This window comes from Aquila chrysaetos, chromosome Z (genome assembly GCF_900496995.4).
Source record: "Aquila chrysaetos chrysaetos chromosome Z, bAquChr1.4, whole genome shotgun sequence".
NCBI classification, from domain to species: domain Eukaryota; kingdom Metazoa; phylum Chordata; class Aves; order Accipitriformes; family Accipitridae; genus Aquila; species Aquila chrysaetos.
Window position 1 is genome coordinate 77,666,803 of NC_044030.1, and position 26,325 is coordinate 77,693,127.

General features: G+C 46.8%; 1 protein-coding gene across 2 annotated transcripts in view; it reads right to left on the minus strand.

Moving 5' to 3' along the window:
• Nucleotides 1-26,325, minus strand: part of DNAI1 (dynein axonemal intermediate chain 1) — a 148,786-nt gene that overhangs the window by 23,705 nt on the left and 98,756 nt on the right. For both annotated transcript variants that reach the window (XM_030005694.2, XM_030005693.2), the window contains 3 exons: nt 22,314-22,462; nt 21,314-21,413; nt 5,914-6,099 (listed from right to left, as the gene is read on the minus strand). In XM_030005694.2, coding sequence (XP_029861554.1) covers nt 5,914-6,099; nt 21,314-21,413; nt 22,314-22,462 — 435 coding nt within the window. The remainder of the gene's footprint in view (nt 1-5,913; nt 6,100-21,313; nt 21,414-22,313; nt 22,463-26,325) is intronic.

Consider the following 26,325-nt stretch of genomic DNA (forward strand, 5'->3'; position numbering starts at 1 on the left):
CAACGAGAGAGGAGCATTTGCATGAAAACAGAGGGACTAGGAGTTACACCAGTAGAAGAGCAAGACTCGAGCCATTTGGAGAGGAGGTGCGAGTGCTTTTCTCTCAGACAGAATGATACCTCATGAGAGCTGTTGAAATAGAATGTTTGGGGACAAAATGTACTTTCTTCAGTGCTAAAGCACTCACCAGTCCACGACTCATGTGACCTTGCAGAATGTATCTAATCTATAGCTTCCTTCTGTAAATACAGTCCCACGTGCAGGACTGACTGTGCCTTCTGGGACAGAAGGAGGGAGTTCAGGTTCTTCTTCATGTGCTGGTCAGTTCATCCCTCACAGCTACTGCAACACCTCCCACAGCTACAGGAAGACACTAAGAACACAAACAATCTCCTGGGCCTTAACTCCTTCAGGTTTCTCCCTGTCACCCTACGTCATTGCAATGGAAGGCTACGAAAAAGTGAGTTTCAGGATCAAGCATCCCACTGTCCGTTCACACTGTCCTAGCTTAGTACCAGCTCCGGACCTGAGCTGCATCCCACTGAGCCTGGGTTTAGGGACAAAACCAGGGTCCCTTATTGAGAAAGTACTGTGTGCAGTGGATGCTGCTGGGGTGTATGAGGAGGAAGCAACCTCAAGCCCCAGGAGATAGTGAAGGAGGCAGTGCTGGGGAGGGGGATAGGCTGAAGAAGAGATTCAGCCACTCTCCTACTGTCTCCCTAAAACTTCACACACTTCCACCAGTCTTCCCCAAATCCCCTTCCCTCCTTCACCTCCTGAAAACCCCAGCATCCTCCCACTGTCCATCACAGTCCCCCAAATCCTGACTGATCCCTCCCAGACCCTGCCGTCAGATATGGTCAAAGAGCCAAAGTGCTTCAGGCAGCAAAACTCAATGCCCCTTCCTTTGCTAAGCAGCCGGATCTTGCCAAGGGCAAAATCATCAGGGCTGCAAATAGGCAGGGGGGCACAGCTAGTCCAGAGGTGACGCTGGTGTGATAAGGCACAGAGAGAGCAGAGCAGCTGCCCAACATGTGCACATGGATAGGAAGGCTCAGAGCCACCCCATGCCCCTCGCTTGTCCCCACACCACAAGCTGCTCACAGGCAGCCAGCGTTGGACTCACAGGTGTGGGCCTGCAGCTCCTGACCCGTGCACAGCCCTGTCGCTACGTCCTGGGATGGGCGAGCAGCTGTGTTCCCCTTCGCACTCCACTTATGCCCAGCTAGACCCTGTCAGCCAGGATTTACTGCCTGGGAAGTAACTCAATTGTCCCCAGGGGACAGAGAAAGAGGTGACTTGCATGTGAAGAAAGCAGTAGCAGGAACAGAGACTGAGATAATCATCCTAGATAATCCAAGACAAATATCCAAGACAAGCATCAGGCCAAGAAGCTGGCTGCCTCCCTGGCTGTCAGCCTGGGTACTGGCCAAGAAATTTGCCTTAGCCTCAGCAAATACTGTATTGTAACCTTTCTTTGACCTGCTTTCTTTTCTTCTCGCACTCTGCTGTGGTCTCCCAACATTTCTAAAAACTCTTCACACTTTTTTTGATCATTTCCTGCTTACTTTTGGGATTGACAGGGGTTGTGCCAGGCTATTTTAGCAGTTTTTTAAAAACAAACCAAAGCCCATGAGCAGCTACATTCTTCTGACTGTGATGACAAAATGCTTTAATTTCTTCCAACCCTCGAATGAAACCCGGAAGGCTTACTAATTAAACAGCTCTGCCCCAAACTGATTCTTCTTACAGCAATGCTTCCCTTGGGTGAACTCAGCCACCAGGGTTGTTACAAATTAGGAACGATACTTTATTAGTTAAACAATTCCTGCCTGACAACTGCTGCAATATTTAAGGAGCCCTTGGAGTCCAAAAGTGGCTTGGACGACAGCAGAGAGCCACTTGTTCCTACTGCTGCATCTTAAAATACTGCAAGCATTTCTGCCCCACCTCCGAGCTCTGAGCAGAAGGACCCAAACTACTTTCACCAGGTATCCCTGCACAGGACAATATCTGTTGGCACAAACTTTCTGCCCAAGCAGGGCTGGGTGTTCAGGGAGATGGGTGTTTGTCATGGCTAATGCAGGACTGTGCTGATGGTAGTTTGATTGCAAACCCACCTTCAGCAAGCTCTGCTCTCTGCCTCATGGTTGCTTTTCCCACAAGGTTTGGGTTCAGCCACCTTTGCACCTCCCAAACTCCATGCTTACCAGGCTCTTGGAGCTGGTGCTTAGCAGTTGGGTAGTGTGTTCCCAGAGGACTCGCACAATCTAGAGACAACAGCAATAGGCACAGAAAACCTCTACCAGGATCATATCTTGTGGAAATAAATACAGCTCACCAACTTGAGGCAAGGGGATATCTCTGTTCCGCCCCAGAGACTTCAGCCTGTGGGGCCAGGGAGGGCTCCAAGGACCCAAATCACCAGGGCAAAGACATGAGGGCACCCACTGTGCTCGGCATGAGCACAGGGACCTCTGTACCCTCTCTGCACACACATGTGCCCTTGACACAAGTGCCTGATAGGTGGCAGAGCCCCTGTCCCCAGCTTCCTCTCAAGAGCAAACCACCTTTCCCATGTGCTACTAAATGATTTAGGAGGCCAAAACTCACAGGGAGTTTTAGGCATTTTCTGAAGTTTTTACTGTGTGTCTTGGTGAAAGTCACTTCTGAAAATGCCACCTAAGTGCTTTCGAGGAGATCCCCCCTTGGCATATTCTGCCAGCTGTTCATAAATGAGGCTGCACTAACATTGCTGACATCAAAACTCAGTGTATTAAGTAACACTTCTTAAAGATCCCAAAGTGTTTTACAAACACGAATTAATTAAGCTGCAGATCAACCCTGTCCATTATTTAAAGAGCTCTTGAACCTCCCCTCATAGCTCAAGGACATGAAGAGAGGAATGAACCAAGGTCTGACGAGAAACCAGAAGTCCTTACCCTCCCTACTTCCACTTATCCACCACACTGGCTTTAACTAACAGGCAAACCAGAATAAATTCAGAATGGCTGAAATCCCACCAGGATGAAGTTAGCTCAGTCTTTCTTGGTGAGCCCTCTCTTGGAAGCCCAGCAACAGCCAAGGAATCTGCAGAACATGGAGCAGACAGCACCATGTCTATTTTTAGGGGAAGAATGGGGTTTGGAATGATATGTGGCTATTAAGAGCTCTCTCAAAAAAGGGTGGTTAGTCTGCTATTCATACCTGTCAAAAGCAGCTATCCATCCCAGCTGTGTGGGAAGCTGGTGGAGAAGCTTCAAAGGCAAACCCCAGTGTGAAACAGAGGGCCAGTGGGATCTGGATGAGCCCTTGGCTGCCCTGTCCTATTGGCACCTGAGTTCTGCCAGACCTCAGCAAAAGGCACCTTCCCATCTCCAAAGGAGTTGATGGAAACAAGACCAGACAGCTGAGCTCGCAGATGCTCAGGTTGGTGTGAAGGCCCCAACCTCCAGAAGCACTGGTCATGGCTTGTGGTCCTGGGTGTCAGGCAGGTTTCCCCACTGGGCTCCATGGGGATCAAGTGCCAGAGAGAACAGACTGGGGTACCCAGGTACCAAGCCAGGCACAGCGATGTTTCTCTATCTGCAAGGAGACAGCTGGGGTGCCAGGACTCCCCTGCACAGTTTTGGACCCTCTCCACTTACAAAAATCTATGGATATTCTGTGACTGTTAACGCAGCTCTGGGGACTCCCAGAAAAGAGGGAGAAGCGAAGTCATTTTACAGAGGAAAGCTGGCTGCACAGGGCAAGGGTTTAAAGAGCACACCGACTTGATCTTCAGAGGAGCCAGGATCAATACTCTAGAAGTACATCTGACTCCCCACAGTGAGATGATACTCTTGCAAACACGGCTGGAGGTTTGCTGCTAACTAAGGACATGAAGGCTGGTGCTGGCACAGGAAGGAGGTGGACAGGAGGATGCAGTGGATGGAACTGCCTGTTCTGGCAGGGCTTGACTTCCCTCTCTTAAAGCACCCTCTCGCAGAAGCTAAACCTCCTCACCACAGGGTCCCGGACAACGGCATTTGGTGCAGCAGATGCCACATCAGCCACGAAAGATGGGCTCAGCTCAAGTCACTTGTCAACTTGTGGCACAGAAAGGCCTCTGAGCTGGCTGGGCCAGATCTGCCACTTTGCCACCACACTGCATGTCATCTGTTTTAAATTCTCATCTCTTTCAGAGAAGAGCTGGCTGTAGCCGGGAGACCTGCACACATCACCAGCCATGCCTGAGCATCCCTCCTTCTTCTCTGCATGTGCAGGAAACACTTCTGTGTTTAGTGTCCCTTCAAACCTAACCAAGCAAGCAGAAGACAAATAGCTTAATAACATTAGAGCAGCAGAGTCCATTTCCATCCCATTTATATGTTGCCTGGGTTATGGTACCTATTGGTTTAAGGTCAGCAATAAGTGATTGAGACACTCCTGAACTCACAGTTTAAACTGCTTTGTCAACAACATGCAATTTGCCTCTGAAGAAAGCTGGCAAAGGGAGGTGATGACATTCATACCTGCATGGAGGGCTCCTGCTGGCCTCCAGGAGTGCAAGGAGACATTCAAATTCATTCTGACCCACAGTGCAGTATTGCTGGGTGCTGCTCATCCCACAGCTGGGGTGCGGAGGAGAGCAACCACGTTTATGTGTATGTGACCCATCTCCTGATGATGGGAGATGCTGAATCCTTGGGCAACCAGGGTCCATGGCAGACACAGTGCTTGCCCATGCCCAGGAAGGACTCATAAAGCAAGCAGGAAACTTGCCCTGAGCCAAGCTGATGACAGCCCTGAGAGCTTGGATGGTCTCAGGCTGCCATTTTGATGGAAATAGAAAAGCGTGAAGCATATGAGACATTCTCCTCCACAGCCCTCACACCCAGCCCCAAACAGACGGCCACGCTACTGTGTTTTCTATGCCCTCTCAGCACAGGGAAGATTCACATTTCCAGTGGTGTCTGGCTGAAGGATCTTTTTAAAAATCATTCAGAAGACTGGAGTGACACCATGGTCATTAGTTCCTGGCCAAAGACCCTGCCTAATACAGTGGGTTAGTAGAATATATAAAACCTTTGGGGGTATATAAATAAAAGATGATCATCTTGAGAGATTGCTTTCTTGCATCAGTTCTAAAAAGCCTGAAACTGAAAAAGCTCCACTAAACAAGAGACAACTGGATATGAGAATTACATGGGCTCAGAAACAACACCGCATTTACAGCCATTCAGCTCATAGCTGGATGAAGCCCAGAAAGAAAGTCTAGTAAAGGATGTGTGTAGGAGAGGTCATCATCCTTCACGACTGGCCCTCATGGCTGGGTGGGAAAAGGGGCTTTACCAACTCACAGAGGCACATGCATCTCTTTGCTGTCACTTGAGACAAGGATCCCAAGTCTTCTCATAAATTAAAGATAGGGCTTGAACATTTACAGGAGAGATGACAGGGTGGTCAGGGGACAGGCTTTGATGATCCAAGAGCACAAGAAGACAGGCAGCATGGGCTCTGTGGGAGGACTTGGGAAGGAGTTGGGACCTCCTTTACTTGGTTTCAAGAAGTTTTGCAAATAAAACGCAAGCTTAGAAAAGATGTGAGCTTTTGGAAACAAATGAACCTCTGCAGAGCTTCTGGGCTTGTCTGGGCCATGGTGAGAAAGTGCCCACAGACAGCAAACACCCTTCCCAGCAATCCCTGCTCCTGCGCAGGAGTGAACTGAGCCTTCTTACTTATACAGAAACAGAAGCAGGGATCCAACTTGCCAGACATCCTACCCAAAATGCTTGAGGTAATCTTAAGCACCTTGCTAGAGGGAGCAGCTTTGCCAACATCATTGCACAGAATGAGACGGGACAGTGATAAGGCACGAAGAGACCTGCTGTGGTTTTGTACCTCCATTAGGGGAGTGCAGGTCATCCTTACCTTGGGCATCCTGCGCAGATTGGGAGAGAGCTTCAAGGAGGTAACGTGGCCTCGTTCATCTCCAATGATGACAACAGGGTAGACAGGGTTAAACTGGATATGGGTTATTTTATTTTTCTTCTTGGCCACCACTAGCTGGGTGCAGAGAGCTTCATACTTATTAATGCTCAGATCAAACACATGGGCCTGGGGAAAAAAAGGCAAAGAACACAGAAGGGATTAATCAGGCAAGAACATCCCTCAGCAGCAGAACAATGGCTGGAGAAATCGGAAAGAAAAGGTCCCACGGAAAGGCAGCCTCAGCACACAATTACCATCTGCACTCAGGGCCTTTGTCCTCTTTTAAGTAACCAGTGTGCAGAAGCTGCCTGCTGCTTTTGAGGAACTGCCCCCCTCCTGCAGGTACTCATGGAGTGAGAACCAGTTCCCTGCTGTGGGTGCAAGCTCTTTCCAAGACCCTTGGCAAGGCTCCAGCTGATCTGGACTGGAGAAGGCTCAGAGCCAGCACTGCTAACTCCACAGGTCTTAATCTCCCTTCTCAATGCTGCAAGTAATGAGACAACCAGGTGTTAAATCAGAGTCTAACACAGATTGATGCACAAATTGGGGAATGCCATCAGAAATACTTATTATCCCTTATTGCAGAGCTTTCCAACATTTCCAGCCTAATAATAACATTAAAGACTCAAACCAGTAATTAATAGGGAAGTGATGGGAGCATGGACAGTATGATTAAGGGTGTACCCTGGGGTAAAGCCAGGGAAGCACAGACAAATGCACGGCACAGGACAGCTTGGTGCTGGCAGCCTACTCCAGTCCAGCTGCTTCGGATGCTATGCCCGCACAAATGTCCTTCTCCCACAGCATCAAGAGAAATGCCAGGTAAAGACTGGCTAAACAGGAAAGGTGAGGATGGAGGGAGATGGACCGAAGGCCCCGCTCAGGAGGGATTCCCACTGACATGGACCTCAGACCTATGGCACTGATACCGCAGTGACACAGACCTGCCACATCACCAACTGCAGGATAATGCAGGTTTCCTTGTGACTCCAGAGGGAACAGTGGTAGTTACTAGAGAGAATGTGTTAACTTAACATTATCTTCCAATAATTGCAATTAGCTCCCATCATTGTTACAGCCTGCAAAGGCTAATAAAGCATGACATCCCTGTCTTCTCTTGTGCTGAAGCTAGCAGTCTCCAGCATGCTGGACTCCCACCTTGAATCCATCGTGGAGACTTTCAGCCTTACATTTCTTTTCCCTTTTCTGACTTAAGAAAAACTTAGGAAGGGAATATTTTATGCTAACAGGTACAGTGGGAATATGGGGGAAATTAGGACTGAACTACTTGTACATCTCCTGCCAGCTGTGTCTTGTTTACCAGCACTTAGAAGACAGATGAGACATATTATTTCAACATTCTGCCATGCTCACAATTTAAATATAGGAATTATCTGAAATCAGGCGGGGTTACCCTATAAAAGCTTATTCCAAAGAGGTGGAAGGTTTTGTATCAATCAGTACATGTAGTTTCCCACCACACACCAATGAGTTGGTGAATTCTATCTGAATCCATGTATAGCAAGGAACTTGGCAATGTGCGAGCACATGTCCCAAGAAGCCTCATGAGCCGCTGCATCTTCATAGGACTCGACATCTAGCAATTTGTGATGTCCATGGGTAGGAAAACAAGATGAGGAAGACGCTCTGCACACTGAAGTAAAATAAGACTTTTCCAGATGGGGAAGAGCTTCAAAAGGATACAGGGTTCTCAAACATATTTTGAAGAAATCTGTGCAGTATAATTCAAGAAGGGAACCCAAAGCATTAGCCACAGACGAGGATCTGCAGTTTGGAGAGTCCTTTCCCAGTCAGCAGAAGCACAGGTGGAAAAGAAGATTTCATTTTTATCTGCTCAAAATATCAGATGCCAGCATTCAATTTTGAATCTAGACCTGACACTTGAAGTCCCACAGTCCAGCCAAGGTAATCCCAATTTCCTACCTCTAGGCATAAATAAAGGTGGCTGCCCTGGCTTGTACTTTACACGTGCTGTCTTACTATCTCTGAAAAGGAACAAGCTCTCTTTCAAGCATATCAGCCCCCCATGACCTACACTCACTAAAGATTTAATTGCTTGCCTTCACGGAACACATTTTTATTAATTTAAGGGCATGATTCACCCCCTCACCCCCACCAATGGTGTAAGCTCAATGTTTAGTAACCTAAGAGCCTGCGAAATGCCCACTGCTTGAGTAGCATCAATTAATCTAGAAAAAAAAGCAACATGGAATTAGCAGCCAGGCTTATTTTTGGCAGCCAGGTCTGCACTGCTGTTCTATAAGGCTGTCAGTGTATATCACACCTGCACACCCTACCCAGCACTGCAGTGGAGAAAGATGGCATGTCTAAAGGCTCAGTGTTGGAGTGCTGAACAATGCAAATTACTCTGGGTGAGCCTGTTTTTCAAAAATGTCACTGACAGCCCAGACAAGCACAATGCCTGGGACAAGAACTCGAAACCATCAGCAATGTGGAGAAGGTCAAAAGCAAACAAGTTTATGAATGTTCCTACTATAAAGCTCCTCTTTTATGAGCTTCTAAACAAATGGGCTTGTTTTCCTTTGCCAAGGGAATCATGGAAAAGAACAAACTATTTCAGTTCTTCAGCTGGAAACATCAGCCTCATATTAGCTGTCAGACACTCCAGATGGAGGGGTGGGCCACAGGCATTTGGAAGGACTTCAGAGGCTTTGATTTAGAGGCTTACAGGCACTCTCAGGAAAGAGGGAAATGCGATCAGACCAACACTGTTATTGGTGCTTTGGGAGTAACCTAAAATGGGTACAGGGCTTCCCACAACACTTGAGGCAGCTTAACAGTGCTCTAAAGCAGCAGAGTTGCATGTGACCAGCACAATCTGCAGATCTGCCTGGGGCTTGGAGCAGGGTTTTCTGCCCAGAGAATGGGAGACTGAAAACCTGCAGCTCTCCCTTGAGGTTCCCATGAGCTGCTCTGCTGGATCAGGTCCCAGGATTAAGGATTATGGAGTAGGATCCAGTTGGATCTCCCACCCCAGACACTCATCAACAGCTTCCCTCCATCCCACTGCCCCAGTGGCCCCTATACCTCCAGACCATAGATCACTGCTTACATGCAAAGACAGCCTCCTAGGTCTTGCAAGATGAGCTGTCTATGAGTATATGACCCAGAGAAGTGCAACCATGACCCACAGAAGTGCCACCCAACCACATGTGTGACTCAAGTATCAGGCTCCTGGGGAGCCAGGATGACCAGAACTAGAGCCACATTTAAACCCTCCCTGTGGAAAGCAGATACCTCCATAGGACACCCTTCTTCTCAGGGCAGGCAGTCATCCAGCAGCACCCAGATAAGAACTGTCACTCAGACACTGTCAGGCAGCTGGTGAAAATTGGCATTTTTGATGAGGGCTGATAATTGTATAACTTTCCACATGTGGCGGATGAGCATATTTACATATTCACTGACATACAATGTGCTACATCATCCTGGGCTCCTACAGCTCACAGGGCAGGCCTGCTTCCACCCATCCGGCTCCCGATGCCTCACTCAGTACCATAGCATCACCCAGACTTTTATCTCCAGCAGCACAGCAAGGCAGTGATGCTTGTCAGAACGTGACACTTCACAGTTCATCAAATCCATGGGAAACACAGTAACTTGCTCAGGGTCCCTAACGCAGAAAGTGTAACTTTGATGGGAAGACACCATATAGCAACACAGCAGTGCCGTGCCCTGTGCTGGGACACCAGCTTGAGTTTTAATGGTATTGAGAACTGTGTAGGAACAAAAAGCACGTCAAACCAGTATCCTTGGCAGAGCTTACAAACCAATGAGGGTCCCCCTGTGAAAAGCCCCCTCTTTCCTGCCAGCTCTGCATGCCACTTCTTCTCAGGCTGCTGAGGCTGGTCTCAGCACTTCCCTCCCTGCAGGTGCTGAGACCTGGGGCCACCACACTCACTCACACACACTCATCCAGGAGCAGTTTAGAAAATACAGAGGGGAGGTTTCAAACCTCTGATTTTCAGCCCTCAAAAAGTGTTTCCACTGTGGTGCATGTCCCCAGAGAGAGAGCTGGAGCCTCCTGACAATTAACTCACTTTTACCGGATACCTTCTGCAGACCCTGTAGAAGCAAATCAGGGACCTGCAGGGTTTGCAGCCCTGCTGCTTGCAGACCACTGCAGACACCTTCACTCTTTCTGCTAATAAGCATTCAGAAAATGGGAAAGGGCATTTCAGTTCTTTTGTTACAGAGTCCTTAAGAACAATATATGTCTACTTCCTTAGAGGGATATAAATCAGACTTCAAGAACAAGAAATCTGGGGATAGGCACAGGGAGAGATGTAAAAGAAATCTGAAAATGTCTGAAACAGGAAATTGCAAGAACTCTCCTCTGCTTCCTCCAGCTTAGCTGCAGATCCCCAGGGAGAATAAAGCATGGGGCAGTAACCAATGACCCCAACTGCTATTTTATTTATGGTCCCTGTAAACCTGTGTGCCCATCCCAGGGAAGCGCGGGAGGACAAGTACCACCCTCCAAATGAAGCCCAAGCTGTTGAGCTAAGCAGTTCCTTGCAGCATGGGGATTTATGAGCTGTCATCAACAACCATCAAAAGAAACCTAGATTCATGATCCCAAAGTGCTGGACAGTCTGATGGTGGATATGCCAGGCAGATGCTCAAAGCAAACTTCTCCTTGATGGAAGGATAGCAACTCTGGTAAGTCAGTAGCCCCTGAAAAGGAGCATTGAATTTAAGCAGATGCCCAGTTATCTCTAAGATGGGATCAGGTGAATCCTGCAGTCTCTGTCTGATGCTTTTTATTCAATAAGAACATTCCTAAATTACAATCAGGGTAACAACAAAGCCTCCATGCTTGATGTACAGGCAATAACGGGTCTAACTCTGCTGTGTTACAGTTGAAGAAAATACTTGACATAAATGAGCTGCTTTGATGCCTGACTCTCAAACAGCCAGAGAAGAAATCCAGCTCCAGTGGTACCCAGACCAACAGCTCCTCTGTCTATGAATCACGCAAATGTATTCCACCTCCCAAAACCCAGCGGTTCCCCACTGAGGCTCCACACGGCTGCTCTGTAAGCACGGCACAGTGCACGTCCAAGCCTATTATTGTAGCTCCAGCATGAAAACATGTTCAGAGTGTTGAACATCTCATTTCTCCCCATCCGCTCTGCAAACTGTACTTACAGCCTGAAAGTCAGCCCAGGCTCTCATCTGGTCAGCAGCTCCAAGGTGACTTGGACCCCTCTGTCCTTATACTCTGCTGTCACCCCCTGTCCTGCAGCACAGCAGCCTGGCAAGCCCAGAGCGGGAAATGCTGGGGGATCTGGGGGAGAGCTGGACCCTCCAAATCACACCACCCAAAAGCAACCAACCTCTCTGCCAGCAGAACAAACTACTTGACTTTTGTGCCCCATCAAAAAGGGAGCTGAAGAGCTACTTTGACCTACCCTGCCTTTACTGCATGCCTCAAACACACGTTGTGTCTGCAGTGGCTGCAGCCTTTGCTGCCCTTTTCATAGAAACATAGAACATAGAATCATAGAATCATTTAAGTTGCAAAAGACCTTTAAGATCATCGAGTCCGACCGTCAACCCAACACCACCATGCCCACTAAACCACGTCCTGAAGTGCCTCGTCTACACATTGTTTGAACACCTCCAAGGATGGTGACACCACCACTTCCCTGGGCAGCCTGTACCAATGCCTGACAACCCTTTCACTAAAGAAATTTTTTCTAATATCCAATCTAAACCTCCCCAGCGCAACTTGAGGCCATTTCCTCTCGTCCTATTCAGCAGCAGTGGTCTGGGCAATGCTAGCATGTTCAAAAACAACTTGATGGCAACAAGAACCAAGGCTGGGGGGAAATATATATGTACGTAAGAACAAGGCAGATGTACCTGGTAGCTTGGCAACAAAGAATAAAATCAGTGCAAGAGCAAAAGGTGAGGGATAATTTAATATCATGCTGCCCTTTACCAGTTGACATCTCTTTCACTGCTTTGCTTTCACTGTCCTTGTGATGGATTTACCTCATTTCCTTGACTGAATCATGATACCATCCATCTGCAAACTCCACAGATGATTTGTTTCAAACTCTCAGGTAATACATTTAACAACTGAGCAGGCCAGCCCCAGCCCCTGTCTAGCACCAAGACAGCTGCTGGAGCATCCTAAAGGCACTGGGCAGGCAGGGCAGCCCCAGCTTGCATCAGAGCCAAGCTGCCATGCAGTGGAGGCCTTACTTGCCCGTTTTCTATACTCCCACTGCAGATAGAACAGCCTCCCATACAGTTAATTTTCCCTAGGAGGACATTTTTGAGTTACAAATAAGGGTTGTAAGACAGTCCTTGTTCCCTCTGACACCCAGGGCAGTCAGGGGCTTGGCAGGAGGAAAGGAGATCCAACTCAGAAAACATTCATTGCCTCCTTGCTCCTGCAATGACAACACAGGAATGCTGGTCCTCAGCTGCCCCGATACCAGCACCAGACAGACCCAAGAATTCACTGGCTTTCACAGCACTTTCATGCTACTGGCAAAAGGACAGACCCCAGCTCTGTTACAGGTGTGTTCAGAGGTAGCTTTGAGCTCAGGAGGATGAGCCAGCATCTGTGGAAGTTGCTTTTTGGGCTGAGCCAGCTGAGCTTTGCCAGCAGGGAGCTGGCTGCATGTCCCAGGGTATGGGAGAGGGCTAAGCACATCTCTCTGCCCTGCAGCATGCCAGCCTGCTGCACCAGGGTGCGTGACAGTGGGGAAGAGAATGTCTGTGTCACCTGGCTTAATTGTAGAAGCTGCTTCACTGTAGGGCTGCATCTCTCAGCTTTTCCTTATTCATTAAGAACTGGGTCGCTCCCAATTTGACATGGTAGGAAAACAGCCTCAGCTGATTTGACTCAACTCCCATGAGTCAGTAAGAAATCAAAGCCTCAGCATGTAGAAGAGCTGCTATTCATTCAGACAGGCTGAGGACTCTTTGACCTCTTCTGAGAATCCTATTCCACTGTTTTACAAGAAAGTGCTTGTTTATCTGAGCTAACTTCCTCTGCAGTCACCACTTCTGCCATCCTGGCTCTGCTCTGAGGATCCCAGTGATTAGGATAATCTCCTTCATTTCTCGGTCCTGCACACTTCTGAATGCTGTTATCTGGTACTAAATAGCTGATACATCCTACCCCTGAGCTGGCTGCACTTCAGTCTGGTCTAGTATGATTCTCTTACTTTGTCCATGACTTTTTTTTTTCCTCTTTAACATTAATAGCATGCTTTGGAATGAATCACGAAGCCTCCTTCTACTCTTCACTTTTGTACTAAATTTAATGTTACCTTCCAAATCACTTCTGAAAGGTGAAAGTCAAACAGAGAAACTAATCTGTGCTGAACTCATGCAATAGCTAGGCTGATGATAGCAGCCCATACCTCTGTGCTACGCTGCAATCCCTTCCGCAACTGCAGAGTTGACCCTTCCTTAGAGACCAGCACCTGAAGTCCAGCCTGAGCTCTGGTTGTGCTCATGGGGTAACTCTCCCCTGCATCTCCCAGGGTTTGACTCAGCAGCACAGTGTTAGCAAGAGCGCAGCAGTGCAGGCAGTCCCTGGCCCCAGCCTCCCTTACAGTCCTGCTGCTTCCCAAATTAGTGCTCATTTCATATTACACATTTGGTTTGTGTCTTTGTTGAATTTCATCTCACTGATTGCAAATTGCTGCTGAGGTTCTTGAGCTCGTTTACAGTTTCAGTTCTGGCACCAAAGCACTTGTAAGTCCTGTCCGCTTAGTCCCCCCACAATTACTGCTTGGTTTCAGTGCCAATCCCAGTCCCTGAAGCATCCCTAGCTGCACTGCACACTCTGCTGAGGATGGCTTCCATCATGCCACATGCACCTTCTCACCTGCCTTCTAGGTTGCTTATGGGCTTGTGTCAACAGTGTTCCCAAAGTCAACCTGTAAGCATGTATTACATCTCCTTCCTCTGATCTACCAGGCCTGTTACTCTTAAGAACAGTATTATAGCAGTTTTATGTGGTACAGCCTTACTAAAGCCTTACTCGACTGGCTGTTCCTTGATCTACCAGTGCTTACATATAGACCATTTAATGATTAGACCCAGGATCTTTCTGGATAGCATATTTAGGCTGTCTAATCTCTCCTGCACTGTCATGCTCCTGAATCCTGGGCAAAGAGTCTTTCCTCCAGTCCTCTGACACTTCCCTACTCTGCCATCCCATCTCAAATACCTGATGAAAAACAGGGAGACTGTTTCAACCAGTCTCTTATGTGCCCTGGGGCAAATCTCCCAAGGCTGTGCTACGTGAATACATCTCAGCCGTGTGAGCCCCCTGTGCTCTCTCTACTGTGACCCACAGCCCAGCTCCTGATGTCAGTCTGAAACTATGTCCTCATAGACTAGGACCAAGCTCTGTCTCTTCATGTGTTGGCAGGGTCCTGGCAATGCCCCACCACAGAGAGTCAGCACTGGAGGCTGGGGCATGGGCAAAGGCAGGCAGTTGCACAAGCAAGGGCAGCATCAAGTCTGATGGGAGAAGCAGTCACTGCTCTCTACCACCTGCAGCCCTGTGGCAGGCCAGCAAAGCTGTTCATAAGGCAGATATCGAACTGTCACGGTTTGGAGACTGGCATTTAAAATGAACCAGCACAGATTTCACGTCATTATAAAATGCCAAGCAATAAACATCAAGGTTCAGGAGCTGCTGTCTCTGTATAGCAGGATGGGGCAGACAGCTGGAGGCTCTCAGTGGCCCTAATGCCAATTGTCCCCACTTGCAAATTGAAACCTAAGTGAAGGGCCATTCTTAGCAGTGGCCGATAATGAAGAGCAGAGAGGCACCTAGGAGCAGCTTTCTAAACTCTCACAGATACTCCTGATGGGCTCTGTGCCCCCAGTAGGCTTTTATGCAAGGTCTAACAGGTAAATCAATGAAATCTTTGGAGATGCTGCCCAAGTAATTTTTTCATTCACATATGTCCATGCAAGCAGAAAAAGGCAGACTTGGTTCCTGTGTGGCTGAATGAACTAGTTAATCTCAGCAGGTGGGTTTCATCAAAATGCTGTATTTCATAACCTGAAAGAGCAATAGCTCTAGTAATGAAAAACTGGCTTGCGAGCTTCTGAGTAAGAAACAATTCCTGCAAAGCCACTGACAAAAGGGGTTTAAATTTATCAGTTTGACTTTGCACTGAAACTGACTACTGTGCTGACAAAGTCACCTCACCTGCAACTCAGTATCTAAGGGATGTGAGTGAGCAGTAGTGTCCTGAGGTGCCTGATGCACATCTTGAGGCTTGGGGCCCACCAGAGCATCCTATGATGGGATGGGAGCTGCAGCAGGATAGAGGTGAGGGCTCAGACCCTGCAGAGCAAACCAGTTTTCCAGGCCAGCTTTATTCCCTAAAAGCATCTGTAGGGGGAGAAGAAATGCAAGTGCACAGAGAGCCTCGTGGCTGGGGTAGGAGAAGGGAGGACACACCAACTGGCACAAAGTAGAGGCAGCATTTATTCCAGAGACTCTGCCCATCTACCTCATTGATCTTTTACATGCCACCAGCCCTTGTTTTAAAGCAGACGTAAGTCTGCCCAGCAGTCCACATCAATCTCAACGATTCAGCAGGGAATAAGAAAGAGCCTTTTAGGTTTTGTGGCAGAAGAAAATGAACAGTTTTACCGGAAAACAACCACTTATGCTGTGAATGCAATTTCAAAGCCATTTTAAGAAAGCCCTTGCCCACTTCAGCCTACTCAAAGGTCCTTCTGGGTGATGGCAAAGGGACCTGCATTCATTTAGTGTTTTCACACCCCAGCAATTGCCCCAGCCATGGTGCAGAGAGCCCGGAGATGGCTCATCCCAGCCCTGCAGAGGTAGCAGTAGCCCCATAAGGCATGGACAAACTCCACGGGCTACTGCAGAAGGGTAGGAGGAAAGACTCAGATACGTCAGGGACATCTGTAGCCATGAGGGGTTCACAGTCCTGACTCCCCTGGGCAAAAGCATCAACTGATGCTGAGAGGTCTGCTGGCACCCCTGATTCATGCCCTACAAGGAGAGGCAGGATTAGGTCCAAAATACCCAGTGAAATATTTGCAAACCTGAAAGGTTTAGCAAGCCTCTTATCTGCAAAATCATTCATGGTTTTAAAGACAGAGATTGGCTTTTGCTGCCAGTCAATGCTAAATGGGCAGTAAGTCTCTGCAAATTGCTGTATGAACACACACACATGCCAGCACTAAACAAGTGTTTCTCTCCTAGCTGGGAAAGGATGAGTATCATCAAGACAACAGGCATTTCTTCGGCATCTTATCCTGTAAGTGAGATACAACAGGAACCTGGTCTTCAAGACTTCACATACAAAAGAGTTGTTCAGTAAAATATGTTTATGTAAGCAGGAAAGGGCACACTCACTTCCTGAGCAGCAGAAATCATTAGCTAATTTCCTGAAGGTTTGGGTCATTTCAAGTATTTCACATCTTGAAAGGTCAACAGCTTCAGTAATGGGGAAAAGCCCTGGAGCATATGTCTGAACAGCTCTCTCTGCACAGTGCACACTTGGATGGCATTTATCTTGAGGCTATCAATATTTACTAAAGAAGGCTATAACACCACCTTGCTCTTGCTGCATTAGTCATGAAGGACACAGACCATAAAAACATGACAGCAAATGGACTTGTACTTAGTGCATGCTCCCAAGCCTGTTGTAAAACCTGTGGGATTCTCCTTCTCACACAAGGACATTTCATAGCGCCACAGGGTTAGAAGGTAATTCAGGTTGGAAGAGACCCCCAGCAGACTCTACTCCAACCTCCTGCCCAATGCAGGGTCAGCTCTGAGATCAGATATGGTTGCTCAGGTCTCTACCCAATCTGGTCTTGAAAATCTCCATGGACAGAGATGGCACAACCTCTCTGGGCAAGCCCTTCCATTACCTGACTGCCTTCACAGTGAAAGTTTTTTCTTACATCCAGTCCAAACCTCTTTTTTCAACTCATTTCAGCTGTTGTGTCTCATCATCCCTTCATGCACTGCTGTGAAGAGCTTGGCTCTAACTTCTTGATGACTTCCTTGTAGGTACCAGCAGGCTGTTGCTGGGTTCCTTCTCCAGGCTGAACAAGTCCAGCTTGACCACACCATTACAGCCATTGCATGGGGCAGCTGTGGCCCACAGCCTGAGATCCAGCCATCTGGGGACATTTGTGACATGGGTGTCTTTGGCTTTTTTAACGGGGGTAACAATTCATGCATGAATTCAGCACAAGCATCTGCATGCCTGGAGTGAGCCAGAAGCAGAGGTCTGTGGCATTGCCCCTGTACAGCACAACCTGCCAACACCATTTCCTTATTTAAGGAAAGTAAGTGAAAGAAGCCCAGGAACGGAATTTCAGAGATGATTCCCCTTTTTACACGTTTCTTTTTTTTTTTTCTGCTTCAAGCTTAAGTTTGAGTTGGGCTTAAAGCAAACTCCCAAAGGCAAATCCTGCTGAATGTTGCAGGGATTGAATTCCACCCTTCCCCACTTCTCTGCCTTCTGTCCTTACAATGAGCTGACCAACACCCCCAGATTTCCTGCACCCTAAGTGTAAGCGTCCAGGTATCCAAATCTACCTCCACATTTTTTTTTATTTCCAAAGCAGGTGTCTCATCCCAGCTAGCCTTTTTCTTCATGTCAGGCTTTTATCATTTACAACCTAAACTAAACTAGGTGTTCTCTAACCTCATTTTACTTCAGTGCTAATCACATCAGTATCTGCATCCAGGTCCCTGTCGGAGGTGGCCTGGAGGGACCACAGAGCTGCTGCCAGCCAACTGAGCTGCAGGACTCATGTTTAGAAATAACAGATCTCCCCACCTGTCTGCTTTAGGAACCACTGTGGAGTCTTCAAGGAATGCAAGTGTCATCTGAAATGCAATCACAGAGGAAAAGTGCAGTGGACTTAGCACACTGATTGAAACCAAAGCTGAATGCTCTATAGCAACCACTCTGAGTGCATCCAGCAGAGACTAGCTTCCATAAAAACAGCTGGCTGTCCAGTCCTTTTAAAATCAGGCCACTTATTTAGGCACCTAGTTATAGAATTGGGATTTTTTTTTTTCCAGGCAGTGTTGGCATGGATGTGCACGTCTCAGTGATCATTTTATTTTATTTCAATTTTCATTGCAAATCGTTTATGCTCATTCTGAAATAAAATCGCCATCAGGCAGAGCAAGAGACTAAGGAAATTACCCAGAACATGATAAAGAGCAATAGTAGCAGTCAGCATCCACTGTACCAGCAGCAGAACACGCACATTCAGGTTATTTATGAAGAGGTGGTGCTGTCCGAAGAAGATGCCCAGCTGCCAACACAAACATTTTATTATCATGCCCTTGATATTTACAGTTTTCCTTAAATCTCCACCTCTTGGATTCATGGGGATTGAGAGATTTTTAGATTCTAAAATGCCCCAATTTCCAAGTCAGTCTTAGGAGTTAGGGGGGTGATACACACATTTTGGACACACAGCATCAGCTTGAATGAGGAAATGTGTTTTTCAAAATATGCCAGGTATGCCTTTAAGACTGCAATTAGGGCTCGTTTTTAAAATGACCTCCAGGCAACCTTCAAGTTTTGCAGCCATAATTATGTGAGGATGCAAAGCTAGAGACTGTTTATGAACAGGAGGCCTTTAATGTTTTATTTTCTGGCTGCACGTCCTGTAGTTTTCTGTATCATAGAATCATAGAATATCCTGTTAATATCCTGTTAATGTAGATTTTTTCCCAGCATTAATGGAGACTGCCTTTTGCGAGGCGCTGAGTTATTCCCAAGAAGTGCACTCTGCTACAAAGTGGAATATGTCCCGGAATGAAAAGGCTGTAAACAACTATTTATTCCACTTCCACCGCAGATCTAGAGGGTTCTGTTCAAAACAGAAACTAAACCATGTCTCAGACACACCCTGCTGCAAACCACTGTGGTTGGTGGCTAACACAGAGGCCCAGAATTTCTATCAATCAGCATCAGTCCTGGCCAGCCTACTGCAATGAGAAGGCAGGTCTTGCCTGGAAGATTTCCTGGCAGCCAATCTTCTCAGAGTTTGGGATTAAAAGCATAAAGCAGAATTAGATCCTACTAGATTAGGAACTAATTAGGATTACTGAATTAGATCAAAGGTAGGATAGCCAAGGTGAGATACCCTGCGTGCTGTGCTGCCAAGTCAGACAGTCTTCTGTCTCAGACAAACTCCAGGCCCATGGATACTGCAGCTAATGTGACGCTGCAACAACACAGCTAGAGTCACAGCAGCAGTGGCTAGGACAAGCTAGGAGTGGGTGGAAAAACCTCATTGCACAAACTCTTGCCAAGTCCATAGAAGCTTCTCTGCAGTAGGTAAAGCTCTGACAAAGAACCTGGCCCAAGCAAGTAGCACGAAGCCTCCCTAGAGATGAGCCATCACTGCAGAAACTTGACCGCATGAGTAAGAAATCCAAGTATGCCCAGTGTTTACCCTCCATCTGCTCATGCTGCCCAGGATGTATCACTGCCTGCAGACATCTCCATCCTCTTCCCCACAGTCAGGCGCCAAGCACAGCTGGGGTACCCACAGTTCTCTGCACTGCTCACCCCAGCACTCAATCAAAGCTGTGAATGTCAGCAGGACCCTTGCCAGGTTTGAGGGCACACACAAGTTCACTTGTGGAAAACAAGTCAGAGGATGTGTAACACTGAATGCATTCATTTCATTCATGCAGGCCCTTCATTTGGTATATGGGAGAATGGAGACAGACAGATCCATGAACAAATGGCCTAATCCTGACCCTGCCTGTCAGGGAAAAGCTTCAACACTGCTTTCAGTAGGTTGTGGCATCTTAAACTTCCCAGGGAGACCAGGTGCCCCAGTGAAGAGATTTCTATTGCTTAGCTTGGGAGTGACAAATGCACAGCCTGAGACAGTGTATCAGTGAAATGAATTTTTTGCTATAACATAAAGGTTAAACTGCAATAAAGTTGCCAAGGCATCAATTCAATGATAGAGATATATAAAGGCCATCTTTTTGCTAGAGTAATTTGGCCAAACTGCACAGACTTTCCAATTTTTACCAGCAAAACATACAGCCCATGGTGACAGAGCAATGTGGTCTCACAGTACAAAACCAGTGTTGATGGATAGCTATGTGCCCTGGCTACTTGCCAGGCCCAAATTAACCATCTGAGCTACTAGTAGGGGCAAAAATATAACTGCCATGATTTCAATATTAGGACTGGTCTAAGTACTTCATTACCAAATCATTAGTCTTGGAGACAGCCTCACACAGTAGGAAAATGTTGATTTTATTTAATTGGAACAAAGTTCTATTGGCTGACCCTGGGCATATTACTATAATTGATTTTTTAATATCTATATAAGTATATAACCACTTTATTCTATTGCTTCTCTATACCTTGGAAGTTCAGACCAATGACCTGATGTCAGCTCGTACTAGGGGTGCTGTGATCTGTAGCATCATCTCTCCATCCCCAGGGATGCACTGGTCAATAAGTTGATTTAACACAGAGGGAGTTAAGTGTTTTTTCTCCTGGCATGTGCAAGCTGCACACCTGTACTGTTGTGGCCAACACAAGAGCAAGCAGGGACTTGCATGCATTTGCAACATCTACCTTAATGCAGCAGGAGTGGCAGTGAGAAGGAGTGAGCAATTCATACCCAGGGATGTGCATGCCAAGGGCAGGAAAGCATAGGAAAAGTAGTGTGTCCCTGAACAGGACTGCAGCAAGGTTTGGCTTGCTTATGCTAGAGGTTGTGGGGGCTTGGCCCCAAGAAGCACCTGTGCTTAGAGGAGAGGGCCCACATGCATTTCTGATGGGTTTGTCAAGGCTGCAGTGAGATGTGCAGCTGGTCCTCAGCATGTGATAAAGGCCCTCTGATTTGTGATTTAACATCAGCTGTTTGCATGATTGGGCTGCAGCTGAGAGATTACGAGCCTTGTTGCTTGTAGAGGTGTGGTAGACCTTAGGGGGAGAAGGAGTAAGAAATGCTGCTGTCCAGGTTTCCTTATCTCTGTTGCTTTATGACTTCTGTGTCCTCTGTAATCAGACTGAGCAAAAAGGAATTAATAGTTTTAGGGCCTTGAGCTACAAAAATGAACCTGTCGTCCTAAGGCAAGAAGCTCGGGCAAGCTGCAGCCAAGTCAGCCCATACCTGTGGTGGATTCCTGCTGGTTGGGGATCTGCAGCTCCCTGACATGCTTGGCCAGGACTGGGCTGACACGTCCCCATGCTCAACCCTAATCTCCCTTGACTTTCTCTCAGCTCAAATCAGAGCAGTGTTGCTCCCAGCCTCTTACCTTGCCATCAGTGGTGACTGCAGCAAAGACTGTGGAGGAGTAAGGGGCCCATGCAACATCCCCTACAGCAGAATTCAGATCATAAATAAACATCGGAGTCCTGTAAAAAAAAAAGGGGGAGGGGGGAGAAGAACTTATTTAAACACATGCCGCTCTGGAAGTGAATCACTGAGCTATAAACACTTTGATGCTGCAGCATATGTTGTTCAAGGCCAGCTGCAGAAGTGGGAGATGGGGTATTCTCTTTGTCAGATACCAGCCAGGGTCTGAGCCAAAGGCAAAGCAAAGCTGAGCATCAACCCAAATGGGTCAGGATTGGTCCTGCTGCAATGAGAAGAAAGGTATAAAGTTTCTTTCTTTCTGAAAGCATTTTGAAAGCTTCCCTCCAACACACACAGCAAGATGGACTCTCTCTGGGTAACAATCATACGGGAAAAAGTGATTTTCCCTCTCTGGACTTCTGACAACAACATTGAATATTAGAGCAGTATTGGCAACAGGAAATATTTGACTCTGACTGATTTACAACAAAATCAATTTCCTGATTGAAACCAGACATTCCTCAACCACTAACCCTGAACTTCATTATGTATTTTTAAATGTTCCAATTTTTTTTTTGTCTCCCTGGTTCTTAGGGGGTGTCTGGCCCCCGAGGCCATCAGCCAGCCCCTGACATTTCTCTATCGCGTTGCTCCAGAAGAATAACTCTGACATAGTAGTTCCTGCCTGAAGAAAGCCAGGTCCGAAGAGAAGCAGTCAGGCTCTGTGCTGAGCTGCACTGCTTGGCAAGTTCCTGGGGCAGCCAATGCTGGCTAAATCTTGTACCTCATACCTGGTGAGTACAAATCTGAGTCATCAGCCCCCAAAACAGAAATAAGAGGAATTAGCAATAGCAACACCTAAGAGGGAAACTGAGACTGAGCTATGAGCAGTGTCGAGATATGCAGCTGGCATGTCAGGCTGGACCTCCCCACCCATGCCAGGACCCAGCAGGACCTACTTGATGGTGTGATCCCAGATCTTGACTGTCCAGTCAGAGCTGCAGGAAATGAAGACTTTCAAGTGGTAGGGATTCCAGCTGACTGAGTCCACAGCCATGTGATGGGCTTCAAACACATCCAGAAATTGGCTTGAATAGCATTTTGAACACTGCAATGGAAAGAACTAGTCAGTAATCAGAGCTAGACCTTCTTCTGGAGCTCACATTCCTGCAGAAAGATGCCTCTGAATACTTGTATGGCCTCCCAGGCTCTTCTGGGCTTGCTGGGAAGAGGTGGCTGGTACCCAGAGGTGCTACAGAACCAAAGTAATTTAGTGCATGCTGTTTCACCCCACCTGCAGGCAACACAGAGGTAGGAATTGAAGTTGTCTGGTTGAATTTACAGCCAGAGCCAGGCCCCAGAGCCCATTCTCCACTGCAGGAGTTCCATCACCTTCCTGCCAGCCCAGGCTCCTGCTGTGCCCCTGTAAAAGGCTCTCGGGAAAGGCAGGGGAAAATGGTTCTTGTGCTGCTCAGGAGTACACAGCAACTTTTGCATTTGAAGTATCGCAATTAAAACCTTCAGTCATGGTGCTCTCAGCACTAGAATGACCTATCAGAGCCTTTGGCTCTAAGGATTTTGGGAACATGACAAAAGTCCCTTCCCTGCCATCACCCTGTGACAGCCTGCTCTGAGAGCCTTCCCCATCACACGGCTCTGCAGCTCTTTCTTTTGTGCTACTCGTGACATCCCAGAGGGGTGTGAGAACCAGAAGAGGTTGGCCAGCACTCAGGCATGTCCCCAACGGGCAGGCGGGCCACCCTGTACCCCAGCCAACACCAGCCTGTAAACTGGGCAAACCCTGCACATGCACACGAGGGTCAGGCCAGCAGCATCACAGCCACGGGTGCTACTGAATGGCAAAATGTACGATGTGTGCAAGAGCTGGAAAATATTTGGGAGCCTTGGAAAAGTCACTTGTGTGTAAGCTCATGAAAGGGGGGACAAATTACAATCTGCTTGTCTGCATGAGTAGAATACAGGACTCGATCCAGATCCTGTCAGTTCTGTGTACACAGAAAAATGAGGTTATCCTCCTCAAACCTCTTACCCTCTGAGAGGACTGGAGGCTTCCTTCGTTAGCAGCAAGGACCTCATCTTGGTTGTGTTCTCAACACACCAGCTGTATCTACATAGCAGATTGGGATTGGTTTCAGGATTTTCTGTTGGTCTACCTTGGTACTGTCACTACAAGGACTTTTCAGCACCTTTCATTACTCCCTAATGAATGCAGCAACACATCATCTGCCCAAGGAGCAGAATTGCTGAAGTGTTACATGACTTTAATTCTTGCAAACCAAAGCTCTAACTAATCACAATGCTTAACTGTTTGTTACACATGACACTCACTGTCTAGGTACTCAGACCTGTTTTCTTCTGATGCCCTTGTACAGTGGCACAGATACTGGATTGAAGGTGCTAAACTATTCACACAGCAGCAGCTCCTGCATCCCTGGGAGGCTTGCTGTGGTAGGAAATGGAAACAAGAAAGTGGCTTATGTCCCACCGAGATTTACTGACAGTGTCTATAGTTTGCTAATAGTTTGTTAGTTAGGTGCATACTCTGTCTCTGAGTTATTGTCCCTGTGTGTAATTATGGGACTGAAATCTCCTTTAATGGCATGTTTCATAACCTTACTCCATAATTCTTAACGTTCAGCCACCAGGAAAATTGGTACTTGGTTTGTTTTGAAAGTCACTTTGCTGGGAACAGACAGAATGGGTCATGAGTAATTAACACAACACAGAAGCTGCTTTATCCATCTGTCCTTCCAAGTATGTGGATTGAAGGTCCCTAATACCTGAGGACTTTGAAGAGTGAGATCCTAACCAGATTTGTCTGCATCCAACAGAACTGTAATGCTCAGTGCTCTGTTTTTAAAGCCTTGTTGGGTCTGAGCCCTTGATCAGTGCAGCTCTCTGGGCACTGGTACAGGAGGCTCGTCATGCTCTGGGATGTGCTGATCTCCAGTACTGGCTTTGCAGTCTGCAAATCTGACCCAGAGCTGAGGCCCAGGCCCTGACAGGAAAGGGATCTGCAGTTTTCCTATGAAATCATCAGCAAAAAGTATTCTGTAGGGCAGATGCCCAGCTGTGTCCCTTGTGAGAAACAAACCCTGCATGCCTGCTTTAGCCTTAAGCCATACACCGTGCTCTGGCAGTGCCTGCCAGCCCCACACCATGTTCACCCCAACCTTTGGTATTGCCTCTGATGTGTGAGACAGGGCCATGTTCTTACCAAGACGCATTTTGAAGAAACACCACAAACTTGACAAAAAGCTCAGAAAGAAGTATGACTTTAATGAACAAAAGAGTTTTTGACCTAACTAGAACTCCTAGCAAAGTGTTCCCCTACTATTCACTTTAAAAACCCTACAGTTATTAGACACATGTCAGGATGAAAACAAAACCACTGGGAAATGTGATGCCTAACTCCTGACAAGACAGCTTTGAAGAGGATGAGTAGGTTCAGGGAGCAGGTATTTGTGCAGCCTGTCTGATCTTCTAGAGCACTGCCCCAATTTGCTGAGAGTGTTCTCTAATTTAAATGGTGGTAGATCTGTGTGAATAGTAAATAGTATTTTTATGATGAGACAGGAAAGCAAGAATGTGTCTATGGCAATACAGGAAATCAGTATGAAGATGACTGGTGACAGGGCTACAAAATAGGGGAGGAATACTGGGAGGAAGGGAGAACTCCAAGGACACAAACCTTATGAATAATCTTAATTAACAGCACTTCAGTTTATGCTAGATGTTAGCCTGACACAAAACTCCTCCGCATCCATGGTGAATGGATGGTTATCAGTGTCCTTATAATGTAGAGAGTTTCTTTAGTCACTAACAGAAACATTGAGACTCTAAGCAATATAGAAATAAAAAAAAAATATTTTTCAAAGGATGTTTGTATCTGGCAACAGAAGGAGTACTGCCCAACACTGGAACTCCTAGGCAGATCAGGACACCCACTGTTCTTCAGAAACCACTGACACAAATATGTCCCGTGTTCTTGTGGACAGCTGTTACCAGCAACACCAGAGGGTCTCCTTAGTTTTTGCTCAATGCCTTCTTTTTGAGACCTGTAACAGAAATGCTAAGATTTGTAGAAAGGCTTACAAATGGAAACAGAGGCATGTGAATGCATTGGAAGAAACAACAGGAAATGGTAAAAGAAAGAATCTGTGTTAATTGATGAATGCAGTCAGTCAAGTGACAAGATAACCGGACAGAACAAATAGAAGCCCCAAAGATAAGGTGGCGAGAAGATGAGGAACAGAACTCAAGTCATAAAATATCCAAGGAAAACAACATTGCCTTAGACAAAGCAAGACTAGACACTGAGGCAAACAATCTCTCCATTACTAAAGGGTCACTGGAAGTCAGAGCTTGTCCAGAAACCAGTTTGTCATCATCATTTAAGGAAAATCCAAGAGATGTGATAAGGTCTCAACAGCCAGCATCCTTTGTCATCTGTATAACCACAAGAAATCCTGTCCTGACCACACAGATACAAATGTCCTGGTGCTTAGTGTGAGTATGAGTTTTGTTTAAAATTAGAATCACCTTTTCCTTCTAAAAGTCTTGCATTGAGTTTTATTATATTCATTTGTTACACTGTCAAGCAAACTGCATAAGACTGAAAAAAACCCTTCTCTTATATGAATATGTTCAAATATCATCACAATTTTTTCTGTTGAAGCCCTGTTTATTAAGAAGTAATTCTGACCAAAGAGTTGAAGCCACTATAATGTTTCAATATGATCTCAGAGACCATACTTTTTGATACCAAAGCTGAACAATTCCTAAACAGCAATTAAGATATGCAAAGAGGCAGTTTTGCATTACAGAATCATATTAGTGCAGAAACAGTTTGTCCTCTACGTAAAAGGGCAATAGATAGGTCTTTGTGTAATTAAGATAATGATTTCTTGGCTTCAAAAACACTATTAACTAAGCCATTTTTAAAAATTC